General features: G+C 47.2%; 1 protein-coding gene across 11 annotated transcripts in view; it reads left to right on the top strand.

Annotated features, from left to right (window-relative positions):
* Nucleotides 1-22,660, top strand: part of IQSEC2 (IQ motif and Sec7 domain ArfGEF 2) — a 158,125-nt gene extending 135,465 nt beyond the window's left edge. For 8 of the 11 annotated variants that reach the window (XM_083592095.1, XM_083592091.1, XM_083592098.1 and 5 more), the window contains 10 exons: nt 945-1,106; nt 1,398-1,520; nt 3,934-4,100; nt 11,330-11,469; nt 11,567-11,692; nt 12,691-12,790; nt 13,155-13,316; nt 15,410-15,583; nt 17,161-17,210; nt 17,652-22,660. In XM_083592095.1, coding sequence (XP_083448221.1) covers nt 945-1,106; nt 1,398-1,520; nt 3,934-4,100; nt 11,330-11,469; nt 11,567-11,692; nt 12,691-12,790; nt 13,155-13,316; nt 15,410-15,583; nt 17,161-17,210; nt 17,652-18,713 — 2,266 coding nt within the window. In that variant the 3' untranslated portion in view covers nt 18,714-22,660. The remainder of the gene's footprint in view (nt 1-944; nt 1,107-1,397; nt 1,521-3,933; nt 4,101-11,329; nt 11,470-11,566; nt 11,693-12,690; nt 12,791-13,154; nt 13,317-15,409; nt 15,584-17,160; nt 17,211-17,651) is intronic. The other 3 variants (XM_083592094.1, XM_083592092.1, XM_083592093.1) reach the window with 3 other exon arrangements.
* Nucleotides 22,661-22,976: the final 316 nt, after the last annotated feature.

Here is a 22,976-nt window from a genome sequence, read left to right as displayed (position 1 = left end):
TGCTAGTGAAGCAGAAGACCACCTGAGAGTTGCTTCCCATGATTTTTTGCAACATCAGTAAGGACCCTGGGCTGCATCTCTCAGATTTTGTGGTGCTGTCTCTTGGAACAAGGAAACAGCTTGCGCCAGCCTAGTTTGCAGATGTATTTACTGGGTCATTTATAATAGCCATCATTTAACTTACACCAGCCTTGGGCTTGTGCACATAACCAAATGGCAATGTGAAGGCTGAAGTGGAATCAAATGGAGAAAAGAGCCGTTAAGTAGTCTGCAAAAGCCGTTGACTAAAAGCAGTAAATACAAGACACATTAGGTAATTTAGTCGTCTTCCCTCAACTGTTTCCGTCCTCACCCCACTCCAGATAAGCGCATATAGAAACGATACCAGGCCGGGTCCTTTCTGCAGTCCTGTCCTCTGCCTGGAACATGTGGGTTTAGGTCCCCTGGCAAAGCTCCCCCACCCCACCCGGACCCGGAGATCATCTTCTGAGGCCCTCCTTTGTGTGCCTCCTCCTCGAGAGGTCCAGAGGGTGGCAACATGAGAACGGGGCCTTCTCTGTAGTGGTTCCCCATCTGTGGAATGCTCTCCCCAGGGAAGTTCGCCTGGCTCCTTCATTACACACCTTTAGGCGGCAGGCAAAAATGTTCCTTTTTAACCAGGCCTCTGATTGATCTGTTTGACATCCTATACCCTTTTAAAATGTGGCTCTTTTCGGGGGGGGGGTTATTGGGTTGTTGTTTTTATTCTGATTATATATGTTGTGATCTTTTCTGTGAACTGCCCTGAGACCTTCAGGTATAGGGCGGTATATAAACTATGATGGTGGTGGTGATGATGATTATGAAATAGGTGTTCTGCCCTGTATAACTGAGCTGGGGGAAGTGGGCTCCAGGTGAAAATGGTTTCAGGTGTGCATAAAGGCTCCTTCTCATCCCACCGGCAGGAAACCAGAGAAGGGAATCCAGTATTTGATTGAGAGAGGCTTCCTGTCAGACACACCGGTTGGTGTGGCACGCTTTATCCTGGAGCGGAAAGGGCTGAGCCGGCAGATGATTGGTGAATTTCTTGGCAACCGGCAGAAGCAGTTCAACCGGGACGTACTGGAGTAAGGAGTTCTGCTTGATTCCTTCCCCCTCCCCCTCACCACGGTTTTAACTTTTATAGCTCATCCTGTTCCCCAAGGCTCACAGTACTTACTGTTGTTACATTTTTAAAAGAGAAAGAAGTGGTAGAAACACCGTAAGCAACCTTACACAAAGTCATAAGCCATCTCTCTAGCAATTTCAGGGTTTGGGACAGGAATCCCTAGATGCTGGGGATTGACACATGTCAGGCCAACATCTCCCTCCCCCCCTTGCTGCTGTGTGTCACTGTCCTGTCTTCTCTTGCCTTACAGTTGTGTGGTAGACGAGATGGACTTCTCCAACATGGACTTGGATGATGCCTTGCGAAAGTTCCAGTCTCACATTCGGGTGCAAGGCGAGGCGCAGAAAGTGGAGCGCCTCGTTGAGGCCTTCAGGTAAGTTGGAGGTGCCACCATCTTTCCAAGGTTTCCTTCTTGACCTAGTCTAGAGCAGTACAACTCCCTATGGCTCTCACCATGTTGGCTACTGGGAGTCCAACACCCCACCTGGTGAGCACCAGGTTGAGGAAGCCTGGCCTAGAGATTGAGCCATGGGCAATGAGGAGCGTGTGGTTCTGTCCCAGAATATCTTTGGTTAATCACTGCAGTAAGAATGAGGTTGTACTGCGATGCTACAACATATAGTGCCTGAATTATCCTGGACCAAGGGGCATGTAAATAATTTTTTTACTGTTAGCAACGATTCCTATATATATTTAGATGGAACACTGAATTTGTTTTTGTTGAAATAAACTATGAGCAAGAGGGAAAACACTAGAGTTTGAAGGATAGCTAAATAAACCATTCAACACTTAAATGGGCAGGTTTATGTGCTGACTCTGGTATATAAATTTTGACTTATGTGGAGCTGGAGTAAGTTTCTAGCTTAATTAGATCCCTTTCTACAGTGTTTAAAAGCTGTTGTTTTGATTGGTCATATATGCGCATACATCTCCGTTTGCATGTATCCCACCCACTCCATCCATCTGCTGCAAGAAAGAGCGGACAGGGAATATGTGTGTGGCTGTACATGCGTATATGAGTCTGACAAAGCAGCACATAGTGGGCAGGCACAGGCAAGAAGTGCCCTCTTCCACCCCATTGTCTGTTAAGGCTGCAGAGCATTGGCCAAAGTGGGTAGGCTGTAAATCTGACTGAGTAGGATTTAAGGACTTGACCCTGGATCCTAATACCACCTTTTCAAACTGTGAACTCTGTCCTACAAATCCATATTTTTTGTCTAACTTAAAAGTTGCATGCAATTGATGGTAACTTAACCAATCTGTCACTTGAACTTTTACCTCTCCTTACTGTTTCAATTTATATTCATCCCTGGTAACAGTTAGCAAGTCTCTATATGTACTCCAATTTGTCTCTGTGTTAATTTTTTTCCGTGCCAGAGCTTCCATTGGTGACAACCACATTGGTGTTTTTCTTTCTAATAGCTTTTTGTATTTTCCCCATACCCTATAAAGATTTTTTTCTGATTATATGATTTCAGAAGCTCTTATATATTCTAGCCTTCCTGTACCACAGGCACTCATGCTATCCCAATTTTAGGTCATGCCCTTCCAGATCCAGCAAATAACTGTCCTTTAGTAAAATCCATTATTTCAACCAACATAAACAATTGTAAGTCAGGGAGGGCGAAACCACCTCTCTCTTTGCTATCAATCATAATCTTATGTTTTATCCTGGGTTTTCTCCCCTGCCAAATAAACTTAGATAGATCTTTCTGCCATTCCTTAAAGTTTCATGTATCATTGACTATAGGGACTGTCTGAAATAGAAATAGCATCTTTGCAAATCACGGACCTGTCCCTAGTAATCACAGCACAAACTGAAACGTGGATAAGCCCTATGTAATTGAATTTGGTACCCATTGAAAAATGGGACAAATTAGTTGTGACTTAAGTCCTATTTATTTCATTTGAAACCAAGTGCAACTAACTCAGTCTGGATCCAACCTATGTCTCTAAATAGATTAATTAGTGAATTACCTGCTCATAGTTACATACATTAGCCTGCTACAAAACATTTGTAATATGAGTTTTTGAATTGTGATATTGAAGAGAATGTGTGAGAACTTGTGTTTTAATAAAGAAAAGCTACTGTTAATTGTTAGAAGAAAAGGCCATATTTTTCTTTTTTTGTTCCATATTATAGTAATGCACCAGAACCAAAACAACCTCAAAAAACAAAGAATGTCTTTTAATTTTCAGCTTCATCAATTTTAAATTTGGGTTCCACCAGTAAATCAGCTTAATCCTTTGGTAATGAATCTGTTGATTAATCCAGCTTAGAGTGTGCAACCCTGCTATTTATATGACTAGAAGGCTGTCTGTAAATGAATGTAGTAGCTGTGAGTTGTATTCTTCCATAATGGGATGTGGAATTTTCATACATATTTATAATTTGAAAATAGAATAAGAGAGCCAATGAACCCCTTTAATTTTAGAACTTCCTGCCTCAGTATGAATTATACATTTTTTTGGGGGGGGGATACTATTTTTAATTTAGACCCCAGAATGGTTAGATAATGGCTTTTACCTTCAGTCCTCTAAAACCCCCCTCTACACCATACATGTGAAGTAGTATCCCACTTGTAGGATCCTGGGAGCCCCATATCCCTCACAGAGCTCAGTTTCCAGAGTTCACTGGGAAGAGGGATTGACGGTTAAACTCCGAGGAAACCACTCACCTTCAGCAGCAAAATCTCTTGAGCTGCTTCTGACTCTTCACTTCCTCTGGCCTTTTGTGCTGATGGTTGCTTTCTTTTCGCCTTGACTTCCACCGCATTTCATTTCAGCCAACGCTACTGTGTGTGCAATGCCCCCTTGGTGCGCCAGTTCCGGAATCCAGACACTATTTTCATCTTGGCTTTTGCCATCATCCTCCTTAATACCGACATGTACAGCCCCAGTGTCAAGGCGGAGAGGAAGATGAAGCTGGATGACTTCATCAAAAATTTGCGAGGTAAGCAAGAACAGCACTCAAATGATCCTTTCTGGCATTGTCTCTTACACTTGGCTCCTCATGATCACATGGTTGGAATCCCAAAGGAGTCCTCTACTTCCCTGGGAGTTCAGTGAAAGCACAAAATGTGTCAAGCATAAAATGCAGCTTCCCAAAAGCCGTGTGTGTGTGCATATGTGTGTTTTAAACCCAACAGGTTTCTTGCCATTGTGGCTAAAAAGGCAGCTTGCAGGTGCATGAACAATGCCTGCTAAAATCTCAGAAGCTAGAGAGAGATCTGTAGCATACATTCCAAGTGTCCCGATTTCCAGGGACAGGAAAATCCCAGAAGCCATCCCAGTTTCATTTCACCACTGGCAGGAAGTGAACTCTTTGGAGACTATACCTGGTGCAGGACAACCCCTTTATCTCCAGTTCAGCTTTCTGCAAGCCACTGGCAGGCTGTTTTGCCGGCTGCTCTGGGTGCAGCAAAAGAGAAGAGGCGGGAATGCCAACTTGGAAGGGATTTTCCCTTTGTTTGTTTGCTCCTTACCCTCTTTCTGCTCCCTTCCGCTACTCCTACCGGGTTCTCATTTTCTCCCAGCTCCATAGAGCTCTGCTTTCCCTCCTCCCAGCATCCATATTCTGGGCCCTTTGTTCTTTGTTTTTCGGCCTACAGCAGGGGTCAGCAAACTTATCGTGCCTTGAGCCGGTGTCTCCAGCGTCGATCGCGCGGAGGGCAGGGGAGCGTGTGCCCATACGCGTGCGCACATGCTATTTGCATTGCACTTCCAGGTCGGAAAAGCACTGGAAATAGCTTGTGTGCATGTGCACGGGCTTCCTCCAACCTGGATGTGCACCGGAAATAATGCTTGCGCATGTGCACAAGCTATTTCTGGTGCTCCTCTGACCCGGAAGTGGGCAGCTGCACAGCACAGCGTCGGTAAGAGCGGGTGGCGGGGTTCGCGCGGGCCAGATAAACGAGTCTCTCGGGCCTTATCCTGCCCACAGGCCTTAGTTTGGGGACCCCTAGCCTAGAGCCTGGAAGGCTTCTGGATGTTCTGGGGGAAAGGCTTGAACAGGCGGAAAGGCATTTCTCAAGAGGAATCTTGTTTTTGGAGACGGATCTTTCTGCAGACTCCTCAGAGGAGTCACTGGGCGCCTGTGCTAAGGGGCCCTGGGGTTTGTCCTGACTCCCGCAGCAGCAGCGAGTCCCTCAGCTGCGCAGGTGTGGGGGCCCTGAAAGGCCAGTTCCAGCACTCCCAGGAAAGGGGGGAAGGGGACCCCTTGCAGGATGGCCCTTGTTTGCTCTTGAAGGGCTGGCCTCTCTGGGACAGACTCCGGACCTCCCTGCAGCCCCACAGCCTCCCTCCGCCTGCCACGGGCCCTCAGGACCCCTTCAGCAGGGGCAGCAGCAGGAGAAGGGCCTGGGGAGAGCAGGCATGGCTCCAGCAGGGCTGCGAACCATCTGGCCAGATGTACAGGAGAAGAGAAGGAGGGCTGACCCCTCTCCTTCCCTCTCAGACTCCATCCATCCCCTCGTGCTACTGTCAGGAGGGGAACTCTGCAATCCGCTGCACCTGCTGTTGCTGACTCTTCTCTCCCTAGACTGACAGTGATGGGCTACAAAAATAATGACCAAACAGTGATTGGTTACTTCAGCAGAACAGCCACCACCCTCCTATTGAAATGAGAAGAAAGCACAACCTAAGTTAAAGTGCATCTTGCTAGTGTGCCTTGCGGTATTTTTAAGGCATAGAAAATGAGGGTGACCTTAACCTCCCTCGCAGACAACCTTTCAGATCAAAGGAAAACTCTTACATGCACTTACAGATTGTACAGGAGGGCCAGGAATGGATGGAGGGAAGGAAGCAAGCTTTATTCTTTATTGTTTGTGCAGTCTTACTTTTTTGCAGCACCACAGATATAATAATCCTCAGGATTTAGCTCACTCAACTTCTGACAGGCCCCATCATGGAACTGAAACCGCCTTGGTCCTGCTGGTTGATGATCTCCTGTGGCCTAGGGACAGAGTTGAGCCAACAGTGTGACGCGGCAGCTAAAAAAGCCAATGCAATTCTGGGCTGCATCAATAGGAGTATAGCATCTAGATCAAGGGAAGTAATAGTGCCACTGTATTCTGCTCTGGTCAGACCTCACCTGGAGTACTGTGTCCAGTTCTGGGCACCACAGTTCAAGAAGGACACTGACAAACTGGAACGTGTCCAGAGGAGGGCAACCAAAATGGTCAAAGGCCTGGAAACGATGCCTTACGAGGAACGGCTAAGGGAGCTGGGCATGTTTAGCCTGGAGAAGAGGAGGTTAAGGGGTGATATGATAGCCATGTTCAAATATATAAAAGGATGTCACATAGAGGAGGGAGAAAGGTTGTTTTCTGCTGCTCCAGAGAAGCGGACATGGAGCAATGGATCCAAACTACAAGAAAGAAGATTCCACCTAAACATTAGGAAGAACTTCCTGACAGTAAGAGCTGTTCGACAGTGGGATTTGCTGCCAAGGAGTGTGGTGGAGTCTCCTTCTTTGGAGGTCTTTAAGCAGAGGCTTGACAACCATATGTCAGGAGTGCTCTGATGGTGCAACCTCTGAAGGAAGTCTGCAACAAGATTCTAGAAGGGAAAAGGGCACCAGAATCGTGGAAAGAGGCCTACATTACACTTATACCGAAAACAGAGACTGAAAAGAACCAACTTAAAAACTACCGTCCCATATCCTTATTAAATGTGGATTACAAATTTTTTGCTGATATTTTGGCCAAGAGATTGAAAAGAGTATTGATTGAAGAGATACATAAGGACCAAGCGGGCTTTCTGCCGGGAAGACATATATCTGATAACTTGAGGAATGTAATTGACATTTTGGAAAAGTTAGATGTGAACATAAATACTAAAGCTGTTTTGATATTTGTGGACGCGGAGAAAGCCTTTGACAACATTTCTTGGAGTTTTATGAAAAAGAACTTACAGGGTATGGGGGTAGGCCAAGGTTTTGAAAATGGTATAAGTGCAATATATTCTGAACAAAAGGCTAAATTAATTGTAAATAATGTAGTTACGGAACAATTTAAGATTGAAAAAGGGACACGACAAGGGTGCCCAATCTCCCCTTTACTTTTTATATCGGTCCTGGAGGTTTTGCTGAATATGATTAGAAGGGACTGGTTGGTTAAAGGCATACAGGTCGGAGCCAAACAGTATAAATTGAGAGCATTTGCAGATGACCTAGTTTTGACGTTACAGGAGCCAGAATCTAGTACTAAAAGAGTCTTAGAATTAATTCAAGAATTTGGTCAGGTGGCAGGATTTAAACTGAATAAGTCCAAAACAAAGGTTTTAGAGAAAAATTTGACATTGTTTGAAAAAGAGAAATTTCAGAATGAAACAGGTTTGACTGTGGTGAAGAAAGTGAAATATCTGGGGATTAATATGACATCTAAAAATGGGAATTTATTTAAAAATAACTATGAGAAATGCTGGTTAGAAGTGAAAAAAGATCTCGAAATATGGTCAAATTTGAAGCTTTCCTTGATGGGTCGAATTGCAGCTATAAAGATGAATGTATTGCCTAAAATGTTATTTTTGTTTCAAACATTACAAATTGTGGACAAGATGGATTGTTTTAAGAAGTGGCAGAAAGACATTTCTAAATTTGTCTGGCAGGGCAAGAAGCCCAGGATAAAATATAAGTTTTTAACTGATGCAAAAGAAAGGGGTGGTTTTGCCCTGCCAGACTTCAAACTTTACTATGAATCAGCAGCATTCTGCTGGTTGAAAGACTGGCTGCTTCTTGAAAACACAGACATTTTGGATTTAGAAGGTTTTAACAACGTTTTTGGATGGCATGCATATTTGTGGTATGATAAGGTTAAAGCTCATAAAGCATTTAAAAATCATATTGTTAGGAGATCTTTGTTTAATGTTTGGATCAGATACAAGGATTTACTGGAAAATAAGACCCCGAGGTGGTTGTCACCAATGGAAGCGAAAGCCCAGAAAAAGCTCAATATGGAGGCCAAATGGCCAAAATATTGGGAAATTTTGGAACAAGAAGGAGACAGACTGAAATTGCAGAGCTTTGAGAAACTAAAAAATAAAGTGCGAGACTGGCTTCATTATTTTCAGATAATGGAGGCTTATAATTTGGACAAGAAAATTGGCTTCCAGGTGGAAAAATCTAAATTAGAAACAGAAGTGCTAGAACCTAAAACTAAGATTATGTCAAAAATGTATAACTTGCTGCTGAAATGGAATACACAGGATGAAACGGTTAAGTCAGCTATGATTAAATGGGCACAAGATGTTGGACATAACATTATGTTCGCTGACTGGGAACAGTTATGGACCACCGGTATGAAATTTACGGCATGTAATGCCTTAAGAGAGAATATTATGAAAATGATATACAGGTGGTACATGACCCCAGTCAAGCTTGCAAAAATATATCATTTGCCCGATAATAAATGTTGGAAATGTAAGGAGGTTGAAGGTACATTCTTTCACCTTTGGTGGACGTGCCCAAAGATTAAGGCTTTCTGGGAAATGATTTATAATGAAATGAAAAAGGTATTTAAGTATACCTTCTTGAAGAAACCAGAGGCTTTTCTCTTGGGCATAGTCGGCCATTTGGTGCCAAAGAAGGACAGAACCTTTTTTATGTATGCTACAACGGCAGCAAGAATACTTATAGCAAAGCACTGGAAGACGCAAGATCTACCCACTCTGGAAGAATGGCAGATGAAGTTGATTGACTGTATGGGACTGGCAGAAATGACCGGCAGAATCCGCGACCAGGGAGAAGAGTCGGCAGAAGAAGATTGGAAGAAATTCAAGGACTATTTACAGAAATACTACAAAATTAGTGAACTCTGAAAAGATGCTGGATTGAATTTATGAGGTCTCTAGCTGTTATGATAAAGATAACTGGGATTAAAATTGTTTACCGTACTTTTCGCACCATTACACTCAGTTTTTTTCGCCTAAAAGGTAAAGGGAAATGTGTGTGCGTGTTATGGAGCGAATGCAGGCAGGAGGAACCGCTCTTGCTGGCTGTTCGGCAGCCTCTCTTCCTCCGCTTGGCTGGCTGAGAAGCCGGCAACAGCTGAGCAACAGCTGAGTGTCGGGAGACAGCCTCTCTTCCTCCTGTCTGCCTGCTCTATGGCTTTTTGGCGAGGTGGGAGAAGGGAAGCAGCTCGGAAGCCAGCAAGAGCTGCACGCAGTGTGTAAAAGCCAAGGTGGGGAAAGGGAGACAGCCTCTCTTTCTCCTGTCTGCCTCCTCTATGGCTTTTTGGCGAGGTGGGCGCTCGGAAGCTGGCAAGAGCTGCGCGCAGCGTGTAAAAGCCAAGGTGGGGAAAGGGAGACAGCCTCTCTTTCTCAGTGTCTGCCTGCTCTATGGTTCTCCCTTACACAAATGTAAGCGGCTCTTACTCTGCTTTTTTTACAATGAGCCGGAAGGAGGGACAAAGAGGGCATCCCCTTCCGTCCCTCCCCCAGCACCTCACCGGTAAATTCAAACAAAGCAGCTTACAAGGCTCGTGTCCCTGAGTCTCCTCCTCCTCTTTTTGCTCCGGTTCAAGGCAAGGCAGCTCCACAAATGTGAGTTCCCCCTCTCTCTTCCTTCCCTCCCTCCCTCTTCCAACTTCAAAAAATATTGGGGGGACAGCCAGGTAAGCCCCACTCACATGCCACAATGGGGGATGGGGGATGACTCCCTCAAATATTTAATGGGGGGGTGAAGGCACCTAGGCCTATAGGAGTTGGCTGCTTTGCCTAGGACAAGTGTGAGCTCCCCCCCCCTCTTCCTTCATCACTGTATTGGAGATATCATACATTACTGACAGTTCCTTCATTCACGTGGTTACAAAACACGGATCCACATGGATCCTCAGGATTTTTGCACTGGGTCACCCCAAATTCACCATCAGATCACATAGCATGTCCATGGCTACAGCATGCACCAAAAAAATCACGCACCCACTGTTGCCTGGGGCCGCAGTGGTGCAAAAACGTGGTTACAAAGTACGGATCCACGTGGATCCTCAGGATTTTTGCATTGGGCTACCCCAAACTCACCGTCAGATCACATGTCTGTGGCCACAGCATGAACCACAAAAATCATACATCCACTGTTTCGTTTAGAATATTTTTTTTCTTGTCTTCCTCCTCTAAAAACTATGTGCGTGTTATGGTTGGGAGCGTGTTATAGAGCGAAAAATACGGTAATTCATAAAATTTAAAAAGTTGATTGGAAAATAAGGTGTTAGTTAAAAGGAATGTTAAGAGATTAGGATTTGCTGGATTAACAATTTGAACTAGAAAACAAGAAGGGGAGGTATGAGGAAGTCAAAGAAATATGTTACTGAAAAATTGTTATTGAAATTGATTTGTTTTTAATATTTTTCTTTTTCTTTTTGTGTTTGCATAAAATTGGAAAACTTAATAAATATTTATATATATAAAAAAAGGAGTGCTCTGATGGTGTTTCCTGCTTGGCAGGGGGTTGGACTCGATGGCCCTTGTGGTTTCTTCCCACTCTATGATTCTATGATTCTATGAAAGCTGTTTCCCGGTTCTGCTGGATCTCTTAGCAGCTTTTGATACCAGTGACCATGGTATCCTTCTGGACCATGCGGGGGATTTGGGAGCTGGGGGCACAATTATGCAGTAGTTCCATTCCACCCTCTGGGGCCATGTCCAGAAAGTGGTGTTGGGGGATGACTGTTCAGACCCCTGGGCTCTCACTTGCAGGGTGCCTCAGGGCTCCATCCTCACCCTAATGCTTTTCAACATCTATATGAAGCCTCTGGGAGAGATCATATGTGTTTCACAAACATTCCATATTGCTTTTACTAAAAAGAGATCCAAGGTTTGCTGCTGGCTTATTAAACCTGGCATGTTAGGGTGAAATAAACCACAATCCTTTATTCAGTCATAATGCTAACCTTCCTGGTTTGTTTACGCCCCTTGTGCAAATGAAAGACCAAAGCAGTAGTGATCAGGCTGTGTGCACCAGCAGATGTAAGCCTGGCTAGTAGTAGCATCAGATAAGTCATTCATTCCTCCAACCTCTGTCTTCAGTAATGAAATAATATTATTAGCTTACTTTGTTGCAAAGACTCATGGGAATAACCTATGGAAAGCACTTCACAGAGCTGCTTTTGCTTTTGAGAGTGACTAAATCTGGCCTAGTCTTTTCCTGCAGCCTATGGACTTGCTCTTTTGTTGTTGCTTCACCAGGGGTAGATAACGGCGAGGACATTCCCCGTGACCTGCTGGTAGGGATTTACCAGAGAATTCAGAGTCGGGAGCTGCGCACCAATGATGACCACGTATCCCAGGTCCAAGCAGTGGAGCGAATGATTGTGGGCAAAAAGCCGGTGAGTGGGAAGAGGCTGTCTGAGGAGATGGATTTGGGTTTACTGCCCCTCTTTTTGGCTCCACTCTTAACATTTTCTGTCTGTCTGTCCCACCCAGGTTCTCTCTTTGCCCCACAGGCGCCTGGTTTGCTGCTGCCAGCTGTATGAGGTCCCTGACCCCAACCGGCCACAGAGGCTTGGGCTGCACCAGAGGGAGGTCTTCCTGTTCAACGATTTGTTAGTGGTAAGGTCAGGGCAGGGAGCTAAGACCAGGTTTTGGTGGTGGAGGGAGGGTTAGATGATGGAGTTGCTTGTTTTGAGCAGATTTGGCTGCCTCACCATGCACCTGCTTTGACATGCCTGGGTGAAGTTGGACCTTGTGGACATTGTCACAAAAATCTTCAAGATTTCTTGGAAGAAGCTATGACTGCTGAGCTGTGCTTTATACTTGCCTGTCTGTCTGCTGCCTCCTGGTTCTCTCCCGCAGTGCTTTTGTGATGCCACATGGCCATTGCCATGAGGTAATAGGCTGTCTCAATGCAGGAGACTGACTAATTAAAAAATAATGTTTTTGTCAGTAGCACCACATAGTAAAGAAAAGGACTCTGTGGATAAATTAAATTAATGAATCTGTTTTAAACATCCATGCCGCATTCCATCCAAGCTTCTTCTGTTTTTTTTTTTTTTTTAAATAATATTTATTGAAGTTTCCAAAATACAGAAAGAGAAGAAAAGAAATTATGAAGATACATTTAGAACCTTATTTTCAAACATCCACTTTCTGGGACTCCCCCCTTCCCCCACCCCTACCGTATTCCCCTTTCATATTGTTGTTTCCACAAGTTCTGTTTCTGATTTAAAGCACAATTTATATACCCCATTGTTCAAATTTAAATTTATACAAACCTTATGCAACACCCTTGATAAAAAAAAAGCAAAAGATCTCTCCCCATAGCCCGCCCCCTTTTCTTTCCACAATGTCTATCCAAGCTTCTTCTGAGCTCCCACTCTGCTCTGAAAACATCCATAGGAAAATACCTTATGGGTTGAACAGACAATAAGAGCAAATAAGTTCTTAACTTGTAGGTTAGACTGTTGCAACTCAGGAAAGAAGCAGGTTTCAGCCAATTGGGTGACTGTAATTCTGAGCACTGTGCTTGGGTTAGTGAACAGTTAGCTCACTGCTCTCTCTACTCCTCATTGATCCTTTGCTTTCCCACTGCATCTCCTCACACCATTTAGGTGACAAAGATATTCCAGAAGAAGAAGATCCTTGTGACCTACAGTTTCCGCCAGAGCTTCCCTCTTGTTGAGATGCAGTTGCAGCTCTTCCAGAATTCATGTGAGTTTCTCTTAACCATAGGTCATGATACAGGAGCCTGGAAGCCTGGTTGTTGCACCAACCCAGGGCTCAACCAGCACAACATACTATCAGCTCTCCCAGATCAGCATCTTTTCTCCATTCTCTCCGTGATTAGTCCCCTGAGCTCTTCTCAGTGATCCACACTGATGTTGTGCTTTCAGCCCCATACCTATTGTGGACCTCATGCCTCATGCCTTTGTCTGTAGCTGGAGATGTTCTGGTTCCCCATCTTGGAGCAAATCCTTTGCCTGGGCTCAGCTCTGTGTTGCCAGTTACCCGCATTGAAGGGGAGGGTGAGTAGTGGGGCCCACAGTCACCCAGCATCTCACTTTCTGCCACCCAGATTACCAGTTCGGGATTAAACTGCTCTCAGCTGTTCCTGGTGGGGAGAGGAAAGTCCTGATCATCTTCAATGCCCCCAGCCTGCAGGATCGGTTGCGCTTCACCAGTGACTTGCGGGAATCCATTGCTGAAGTGCAAGAGATGGAGAAGTACCGTGTGGAATGTGAGTGATGGGTGGGGATTGTTGAAGGACAGGAGGGGGGACATGGATAGGAAGGGAGGCAGCGGGTGGGATAATGGATGAGGGTTGCTGATGGCATCATTGGGGCAGCATCCAGCAGCCCAGGTTTGCCAGAGTGGACTGGAAGACATTCAGGGAATAGGGTGACTTCTCCCACTGGGCTAGATAGGCAGGGCCTTTTGAGTCTTTTGCCTCCTCTTCCAGGGGCCACCCTCCAGTTCTGCCCTACTTCTGGTCAAGTTAGCAGGTTCTTTTTTTCTCTGTGAGGAAAACAATTCCTTTGTTGTTTCTCTTTTGCCTTAATTCTTGCTTCTTCTGTGTTGTTTATTGTCTGTAGGAGTTGGCTGAGACCAGGTTTTGTTTTGTTTTGTTTTTGGTGTCATGGCTGCTGAGCCATGTTTCATTGATATTCTGCCACCCCCACTGCAGCCCCCTTTGGGTGAGGGGCAGGATCCTGAGGGTTCTCTTTTGAAAGTCCCCAGACACAGGGAATATTTCATATTGCCTTCTCCAGGTGTCATGAGTGGGCAGTGCTCAGTCCACACACCTTTCTGAGGTTTTCCCCAGGAAAAGGGAATTTCCTAAATTTATGTCATGGATAATAATATATATTTCTAAGGAAATTAAAGGCTCTATACACAGGTCTAGGGGTCATAAGAGAACCAGATCCCAATCTAGAAGGCATTCTACACATAAGTACAAATGCAAGCACCTACCTAAGAGACAGAGGGACGCGGGTGGTGCTGTGGGTTAAACCACAGAGCCTAGGGCTTGCCGATCAGAAGGTCGGCGGTTCGAATCCCTGTGACAGGGTGAGCTTCTGTTGCTCGGTCCTTGCTCCTGCCAACCTAGCAGTTCGAAAGCATGCAGTGCAAGCAGATCAATAGGTACCGCTCCGGCAGGAAGGTAAGCGGCGTTTCCGTGCGCCAAGAAGTGGTGCTTCATTCCTTATATCCCCTTCATTCTCTTTTGGAGTGTGAATTCACATATTTTTGCTGTCTTGGTTTGAATGAGAGTATAAGTGTTGTGCTATGTAATTTCCAAATGCAAACTGTGTCTGTTTTGGCATAGGTTTTTGTGCTGGGCATTGTCACCCTGGCTGTGCTCATCTTGCGGGGGGTGGGATGACATTATCAACTCTGCCAGTTAGTTCTGGGGGGCAGGGTGGCTCCTCCCCTGGAAGAGGAGGCAAAAGATTTGAAAGGGAAGAGTCATCTTACTCACTGAATATCCTTCAATCCATTCTTCAAACAGAAATTCATGGGAAGCACCGCTTTCCATTTTTTGAAAAGAAGCCCTGACTCAAATAATTGTGAGGCTGCTAGGCTAGCCTGAATTGAGGTTTGTAATAAGCCAAGGGGGGTGAGAAGAGGGTTTGAGAGCAGAACTGTGTGCATTACACAATACTTAAGTGATTCTAGTCCTCATTGCTATGGAAATGGATATGAAAATGGGTAATAATAATAATAATAATAATAATAATAATAATAATAATATAATAATAATAATAATAATAATAATAATAATAATAATAATAATAATAATAATAAAATACCCCACCCATCTGGCTGGCTTTCCCCAGCCACTCTGGGCAGCTTACAGAATATATAAAACATAAAAAGCATCAAACATTAAAAACCTCCCAATACAGGGCTGCCTTCAGATGCCTTCTAAAAGTTGTATAGTTCCTTATCTCCTTGACATCTGAAGGGAGGGTTTTCCACAGGGAAGGCGCCACCTTTGTGATTTTCCGTTTCTTATACATGCTCTTCTTACATCTCAGCCCATTTGTAAGCTGCTTATGCAGCCACACCAGTTTCTTTAGATGCCTCCCACTGTTCAGGGATGTTGGGTATTGTAGTTCAACAACATTTCAAGGGCTGCTGGTTCTCTTCCCCTGTTTCAGATAAAACCCTGCAAATGTTTCATGATTTTTGTTTATTATTTCCAAGCATCACTTGTAGACTCCTTTGGTGTAAACTGGAAGCAAGTCCTGTTTGTCGGGGAGGGCCGAGAAGCATCCAGCAGAACGGCCCCCAAATCTCACTGCCTCTCTCTTTTTCTTCTACACACAGCGGAGCTAGAGAAGCAAAAAGGAGTGATGCGCCCCAATGCCTCCCCCTCATCTGGGCCCAAGGATGCCGTGAATGGGACCCTGACTCGCAGTAGCCTGGAGGATGCCTACACTGTGGGAGAAGGGCTGAAGCGGAGCGCCCTCAGCAGCTCCCTTCGGGACCTCTCTGACGCTGGTGAGCGGCTGGGGGTCAGGACCTTCCATGGCTCCAGGATGGGAGAGCCTAGAGGGCTTCAGGCTGGGATGAAGATAAGGAAGGAATTTCTGGGTTTATGCTGATGAGAACTTCAAAAGAAACATCACTAGATTCCACAGGAAATTAAATTTGTGACAGGTCTTGGGATTTTTCTAGCATGCCAGGCTTTGCCAGGCATCCTTGAGGGCCTCTAAGGTAGACCATCGCATGACATCACTGACCGCCCCGCCCCCAGTGTGTTAGAGGCCTTTGCATGCCTCGAGTAAAGCTTCGTGAGCCATTTTGGGTTCCTTTTTTGTAGATTCCAGACTTTGGGCCACTTCATACCAGTTTTCTGGTAGGGCATTTTTCTAGACTACCACTTCAGGGTTTAGATGTGGCAGTTGCTTATTTGAATGAAGAAGTAAAATCCCTACGTGTAGGAAAATGGCAGGCCGTGGAGAAGTCGAGGCTGAACCTTCTCCTTGGCATGCTAGTTTTTATTTGCTGATGTCGACCACACAGTGCCACTTGCAATGCACTGGAGCAGGGGGTTACCAGAAAAGCCTTTGACACTTGATTCCACTGAAGACACGCTGTCTTTCACATAGATGTTTTGGTGGCATCCAGATTTTTTTAAAAAAGCTCAGTTCTTCTCCAACTTTGCTTGATTTTGGTTCCACTCCAGAAATCAGCCCATCTCTAGAATGTAATTATTGTGGCTCCCTCTACTGGCTAAAAAGAACATGTAACGTATGGATAATGTTTCATCCACCATGATTTTAATTCTAATCCACACATCTGACTAAAAAACATTGAGGCCCGGGATTTGGGATTCGTAGTGTTGATTGGGTGGCTGCTGTTTGCTGGTGACTCAGTGCTTTTGGTGGATGGATGTGTGTCTCTCTTGCTTTTTGGAGCCAACCTGATTGTGAGGAAGGGTGCTTGTTGAGCATTCTGATTTGTTCACAGGGAGATTATTGCTTAATGCTGCCTATCCCATCTTGAGAGGTTAGACGACATTGCATCAAAGCAAAGTGCTACCCCACACATTTTCCTATCACTTCTCTTACTGCTAAAGTCTGAACTTTTCAGGAAATGGGTTTGTTGCAGAAGACCTCTCACTCAGCTGTAATTGCGCAGCTCAAATGCAGTGGTCTGTGACTGAATCCCACCTAAAAAAACAGCTTGGAAGTGCCTGAAGAAACCCAACGTGTGTGTGTGTGTGTGTGTGTGTGTGTGTTAAAAAGGGGGCAGGACACTGCCGAGGGCATACTTTGACACAGAGAATGACACAGAGCAGAAGAGGCCCCCTGCTTCCTATAGGCCCGTAAGACCATGGCCACCCTGCATCTGACTGAAGTGGGAGAGGGGAGGAGACTCTCTCTGTATTTTAGGTCCTGTCTTCTGCTAACTCTTCCTCTGCTCTGTTGCTGTGCTTTGTGGGATTGGGTTGCGGGATGGCTGGGGGCTCTTGGCCTGGGCTCCCCTTTTTCCCTCCCCTCCAAAGTGGGAGTGTTGGCTGTAAGGGGGGGGAGGGTGGCGTTCAGGTCTCGCTAACCCCTGCTCTGTTGCAGGCAAGCGGGGCCGCCGTAACAGCGTGGGATCCTTGGACAGCACAATTGAAGTAAGTGGGCTGAAGGAGGAGGAGGTGGAGGAGGAGGAAAGGGAGCCAGAGATTGAGGGTGGGGAGGGACACAGGTGGAGTTTCCCCAAGCCTTCCCACTCTCTGCCTTGCAGCCTCTCTCTTCTCTCTTTCTTTCTCTCTTTCGCATTTACTTCCACTCTTAGCAGAGGAAGACACAGAGGTTTAAGGGATGTGGGAAGTCATTTCTTTGGTGCAGAAGAGTTGGCGGACTCGTCCCAGTCTGAATTACTTTTAGTTAAAGCCAACCCTTCTTCAGGCAGGCAGAAAAGTATGGCCATCTTTGAGTATCAAGTCCTAGCCCCATAGGTGTGGGGGAATTATAGGAGCCAGTTGTCTAATACCCCATCTTTCTCTCTCTGTGTGTGTGTCTCTCTTTCTCCTTTCTGCTTCCTCTCCCTCCACCCACCTACATCCCGTCAGGGGTCTATTATTAGCAGCCCACGCCCCCACCAGAGAGTGCCACCGCCTCCCCCTCCCGAGGAGTACAAGCCCCAGCCTCGGCCCCCCTCAAACTCCTCCTCTTTCCTGGGCTCCCTTTTCGGCAGCAAGCGTGGGAAGGGCCCCTTTCAGACGCCCCCTGGCCAGGCCTCCGCCTCCTCCTCCTCCGCCTCCTCCTCTCACCACCACCACCCCCATCACAGCCACCCCTCCCTCCCGGATGGCAGCCAGTCCAAGCTGCAGGCTCTCCATGCCCAGTACTGCCACGGCTCCTCAGCCCAGCCCCCTCCTCCCTACCCCCAGCAGCCCCCTCCTCCCCAGCAGCCGGCCCCACCCCCGCCCCCACTAGCCCTGCCCTCCAACCCCCTGCCTCCCCAGGTCCAGCGCTACCACCACTCCCAGCAGCCCCCGCTCTCCGCCCCACCACAGAAGCAGGCCGTCCCCGCTTTCCCCACCCCACAGCCCCACCACCACTACACCCTCGGCCGGCCCGTCCAGCAGAAACGCGCCCACCAGATGGCTGCTGCTGCCGCCGCCTCCCAGCACCCCCCTTTCCTCCATGGGCGCCAGCCCACCTCGCCACTGCCCCTTTACAGCCCTGCCCCCCAGCATGCCCTGGCCCACACTTACCCCCAACAGCTGCATCAGTCGGGGGTCAGTGGGCAGCACACCCTGCATAGGCCCCAGGCCCCAAAGCACTTTATCTTCAGCCACCACCCTGCCCAGCTCATGCAGCGGCCGCCTCCGCCCCCCAGCATGGGGCCCTACCCTGGACACCACGGCCACCCTGCGCACCCGGCTCAGCAGCACCACGGCCAGCCTCCCATGCCCCCTCCCCATTCCCCCATCCCCCCACACCCTTCCTACCCACCCCTCCCGCCTCCGTCCCCTCACACGCCCCTCAGTCCCCACTCTCCGGCTGCCCCTACCTCCCCCCTGCCCCAGCACATCTCCATGCACCAGGGGGTCCCTCAAGCCATGCCCTCCCAAGGGCCCCCCAACCCGAAACAGAAGCCGGTGAACAGAATCAGCACCGTCGTGTGAGGAACACTGCCACCACGGAGTTGATAGGTTATAAATATATAAATATCGGAGCTCGGGGCTTCTCCCATCACAGCTGTGAGGTGGTCAGGAGGGGTGGGGGCCCGTGGGTGTCCAGACCTTTTTGGCCATTCCCCTTCTTCCTCCCCACTCCATACCCCCTCCCTCTTTTTCCTAGGATCAGAACTGAGAGAGGGCATCCTTCCAACCAATGCCTCGGAAAGGAAGAAATTGGGATCTGCAACCCCACTCGTGGCCTGAGGGTGGCGCCACTTAGCGCTTGGGCTCCTCTCTTCCCTTCGTGTCACCCCTCCCCCTTTCTGGTCAGAAAATGGGGTGTCTGAGGACTATGCGGCAACTTTTCAGAGACGTTGAAAACATGAGGTGCGAGAGGGGAAAACCCTTCTGCATTTGTGCAGCCATTGTGGTCTGTTGCCACGCAGAGTGTTTCCCCTTGGACTCTTCCCTAAATGTGCTACAGATGGAGATGGTATGGTGTATGTATACCTCATTCATGCAAACAGCATGCGAAGCAGTAAAACTGTTTCTGGGTGGTCTAAAAAACCAGGTGCCAGGGAGGATTCCAGCCTCTCTTCCCTGATACGCTAGCTGTGTGTGCGGGGGGGGGGGGGATCTGACAGTGCAGTTTCCCCTTGCAGTTCAAAGTGGAACAGTCCAGGAACAGTTTAATTGCACCATCTGCTGTTTTGTGCAAAGCAAGTCAGACATGCTAGTGCCAGGGACAACTTGTGCAGTGTGGCAGTTTTGAAGGCATAAGAATAAGCTGTAGAGTGGAACTTGCACTTTTGCACGATCCCACTCTCTCAAATGACTGATACTTCTTTTGCTCCTGGCGTTGGACTGTGCACCAGCATTTGCCCACCTGCACCAAGTTTCTGTGAAATGTTAGCCAAGTAGCAGGCAGTCCCCCATGGCTGCCTTCCGTGTGTCTTGTTTACATAGCAGGTGGCCATTTATCAGACCTGCCCGAAGAGCATTGCTTTCAGCTCAGAAGGATGACCGAAGGAGAGCCTCTTGCTCCCCACTCCCCGCCTAACTTCAAATATCTGTCTGCTCCAGTTTTTAATAGCAGCTGTGACTGAACGGTAGCAGATGGCCAGAGCAGCAAATTAAAGGTGGGTATGTTCCAGAGCAGGGTTTCCCAAACTTGGGTCTCCAGGTGTTGTTGGACCACAACTTCCATCATTCCTAGCTAGCAGGCCCAGAAAATAGGGATGATGGGAGTTGTAGTCCAATAATGGCTGGCGACCCAAGTTTGGGAAACCCTGTTCTAGACCAACAGTTCTGTTTGCAGCCAATTCCCCACTTGGGATTTGATGCCACAAAAGGCTAAGCAAGCTTTGCTACTGTATTTGAACTCTCAATTGAGTGTTTAAAGGAACTGGCTGAGGCCCAGTTCACACAACCTAGGAACTGCTTCTCTGCCACTTCTTTCAGGCTGCCCTGATAAGCTTTGTGATGATGAGTCTGCTGGAGAAGCTGCTACTGCCCTACTCCCAGCCACCGTTAGGTGGGCCATACACATGCAGCCAGGCCAATGGTTCTTCTACCCCAACAGCAGTTCTGAAAGCTGTCTCTAGCATGACTTACTTTTTAAAAAGCAATGTTCAGTCCATCTAAAGCACTATTTCCATTAGTTTCTCAGGGCTCAGCCCTGAACATCCCCAGTCAATTGAAGATGGGAATGTAGTAACTCTCAGCTATACAAAGAGGGGCAAAAATAGTTACCAGTCTCTCTCTTTTTTGAGCCGTGTGGGCTCCTGGGCTTGACTTAAGCATGTAGTAGTTGCATGGAAGAGAAGCCTTGCTCTATGCCAACAGGGTCTGGCACTTTTTTCTGTTTTTGCAGGTGGGAGCAATGCCTCCCTTGCCCAGGTGTTCCTGTTTGTGTCCCCCTTGCCTACCAAGCGGCGGGGGGGGGGGCGGAGAGAAGTCTCAACAAGGCAGGTCAGCTGCAGGCAGATCCCTTGCGTCCCAGTGAAAGGCACTGCAAGCGCCTCGTTGCACTCTGTGGCCCAGTGTGTCCTGGCACGGGGCCTTCAGGTTGCTTCTCTCGCCTCACTCTCCCCAAGCCTTTTAATGTTTTGCTGCCTGGATGCTTCCAGCATGCTTTCTCCCCACCCCTGCTTGGTGGCATCTGTGGTGGTCGCCAGGGGTTTTATCTTTCTGAAGGGTAGTTTTTCATAGTTTTATAAAGTAGCTTTTTCCACTTCTCTGCCTGTTGGCTTGTTCTGTAGGAGGGAATGGAGACGGGGGCTTTGGTGCTCCTTGGCATTTTGTAGAAAGGAGGCTCTCCTTTTTAGTTTGCACAGAGTTTATGAGTTTCTGCTGTTTACAAGGAAGGAAGGAAGGAAGGAAGGAAGGAAGATAATATGTAGAGCAGGGCAGATCATCAGTATTTTGGGGGAACTTGGGAAGGAATCTGTCTTGCCCTCTCAGTTCTTATTCACAAAGGGCTATTCTTACTCCCTTCCCACCCCTATCAAGGGGTTTGCACTGAAAACATTTTAAAAGGGTGGGGGTGTTATATATTCTCTGGATATATTCCCTCACTGAACTGCATAGAGAGGAATATAGGAATGGAGGGTGGGGTGTAATTGTCTCCTCCCACCCAGTTTGTTCTTTTATCCTAGAGTGTTTCTCTGCCTACCAATAGGGGAGAGATACTACCACCTGCCACACACACTGGTTCCTTGGGAGCTTAGATGCACTTTAACCCCCTACTTCCTCATTCCTTTGCTTCTAGAAAAAGGTGGGATCCGGTTTTTCCTGTCCCAAACCAAGCTAATGGAGCCCATTCATGCCTAACCTTTCCTCTCACTCTCCCTTCCCCAAAGACATTACCTTGAGCCACTACCCTCCCCAGTCTAGTCCGTGTGGAGACAGGACTCCGGGCAAAGGGATATGGAGGTAGGCTCAAGGGTGCCAGAGGATGATTTCAAAACATAAAAGTTACAGTGCCTCGTCTGTATATTTTTAAGGAGATGCTATGAATGTTGGTGGATGAGATTATTTTACATTTTAAAGTGGTGCTTCTGATAGTAGAAGCACACTATTTTTCTAAATAGAAAAGTGGAGGCCCAATGGGCAATGGCTGACCCTCTCTGAAGGCAGGCCCTTCTTTTTGCAGTGTGTGAGCAGAAGGACCTGGCTTCAGAGGCAGCAAAAGCTGGAACCTTACAGGAACCAGAATTATTTAATAAACCTAATTGTTGCTGCACACGACACGTGAGTTTCCTCAAGTCATGCCAGTGTGCCACATCAACGTTTTAGGAATAACCGCTCAACAAAAGCAGGCAGGATTTCTGGCCTCTAGCTCTTTGGAGGATGGGGAAAATAATCAGAGGACCAGTTAATGAAGGGTTTTAGGAGGCTCACTGACTCTCAGCCTCCATTCCTCAGCTTCTCCATCCTCCGCTAATTGACTCCAGAGCCTTGAAGGAACTCAGGAGTCCTGCCTGTACCGCGAGTAGGTGGTGGTGGTTTTCGCCCTGCTGTGGTTGCTCCCAGTTCCATCCTGCAGGGTCTGGGCTCCCTTCTCCTTCCTTCCCTCCCTCCCCCCATTCTCCATATCAGATCTTCCCACCCTTTGCCCTCCCCCCAGCATGCACTTTATCCCTACCCTGCACTGCACTTCCTGTGTTGGGTTTGTTGCTGTACAGAGATTCCTGTGTATATACTATATATTATAAATAGCAACCTCTTAAGAGAGGAGGGGGTGGGTGGGCTCCAGCCCATGTATTTTCTGCAGCATGGGCCACTCTCTGCCCTTTCTCCCAGAATTCATGGCTGGAAGACTCCAAACTGACTGCATTTTTTTTCTTTTTGTTTCTTGCTGTCTCCCACCCCCTCACCTCTGGTCCACTTTGTACATAAGAAACTGTATATTTGATGCTTCATAAATTGACCAAATGTCCTTGCTGTGTGAAGGAAGATGTCTTGTGTGTTATTTTAAGATTACTGGGCATTTTGGGGGGAGGGATGGGAAACAGAGCCTTGGTCCTGCAGCAGAGTTCCTCCTTGTTCCATAAACCAGCCTAGTGCTCTCTGGAGCTGGTAGTATTTTCCCACCTGGCGTATGCCATTTCAGAGTGTAGAGGAGATGTGCATAATTCACAGGAGCCTGCCAGGGCAGCAGGAGCACCACAGAAACAGCAGGCTTTCTCCAAAGCTGTACATTTACCATAAATTCAGTATGACAGGTAGCCATAGAATACTGACTACTGCTAGAGGGCAAGTCACCTT

Source organism: Podarcis filfolensis, assembly GCF_964270895.1.
Source record: "Podarcis filfolensis genome assembly, chromosome: 17".
Classification (NCBI taxonomy): domain Eukaryota; kingdom Metazoa; phylum Chordata; class Lepidosauria; order Squamata; family Lacertidae; genus Podarcis; species Podarcis filfolensis.
The sequence above is the reverse complement of the archived record's forward strand: the minus strand, read 5'-3'. Positions and strand labels throughout refer to the sequence as shown.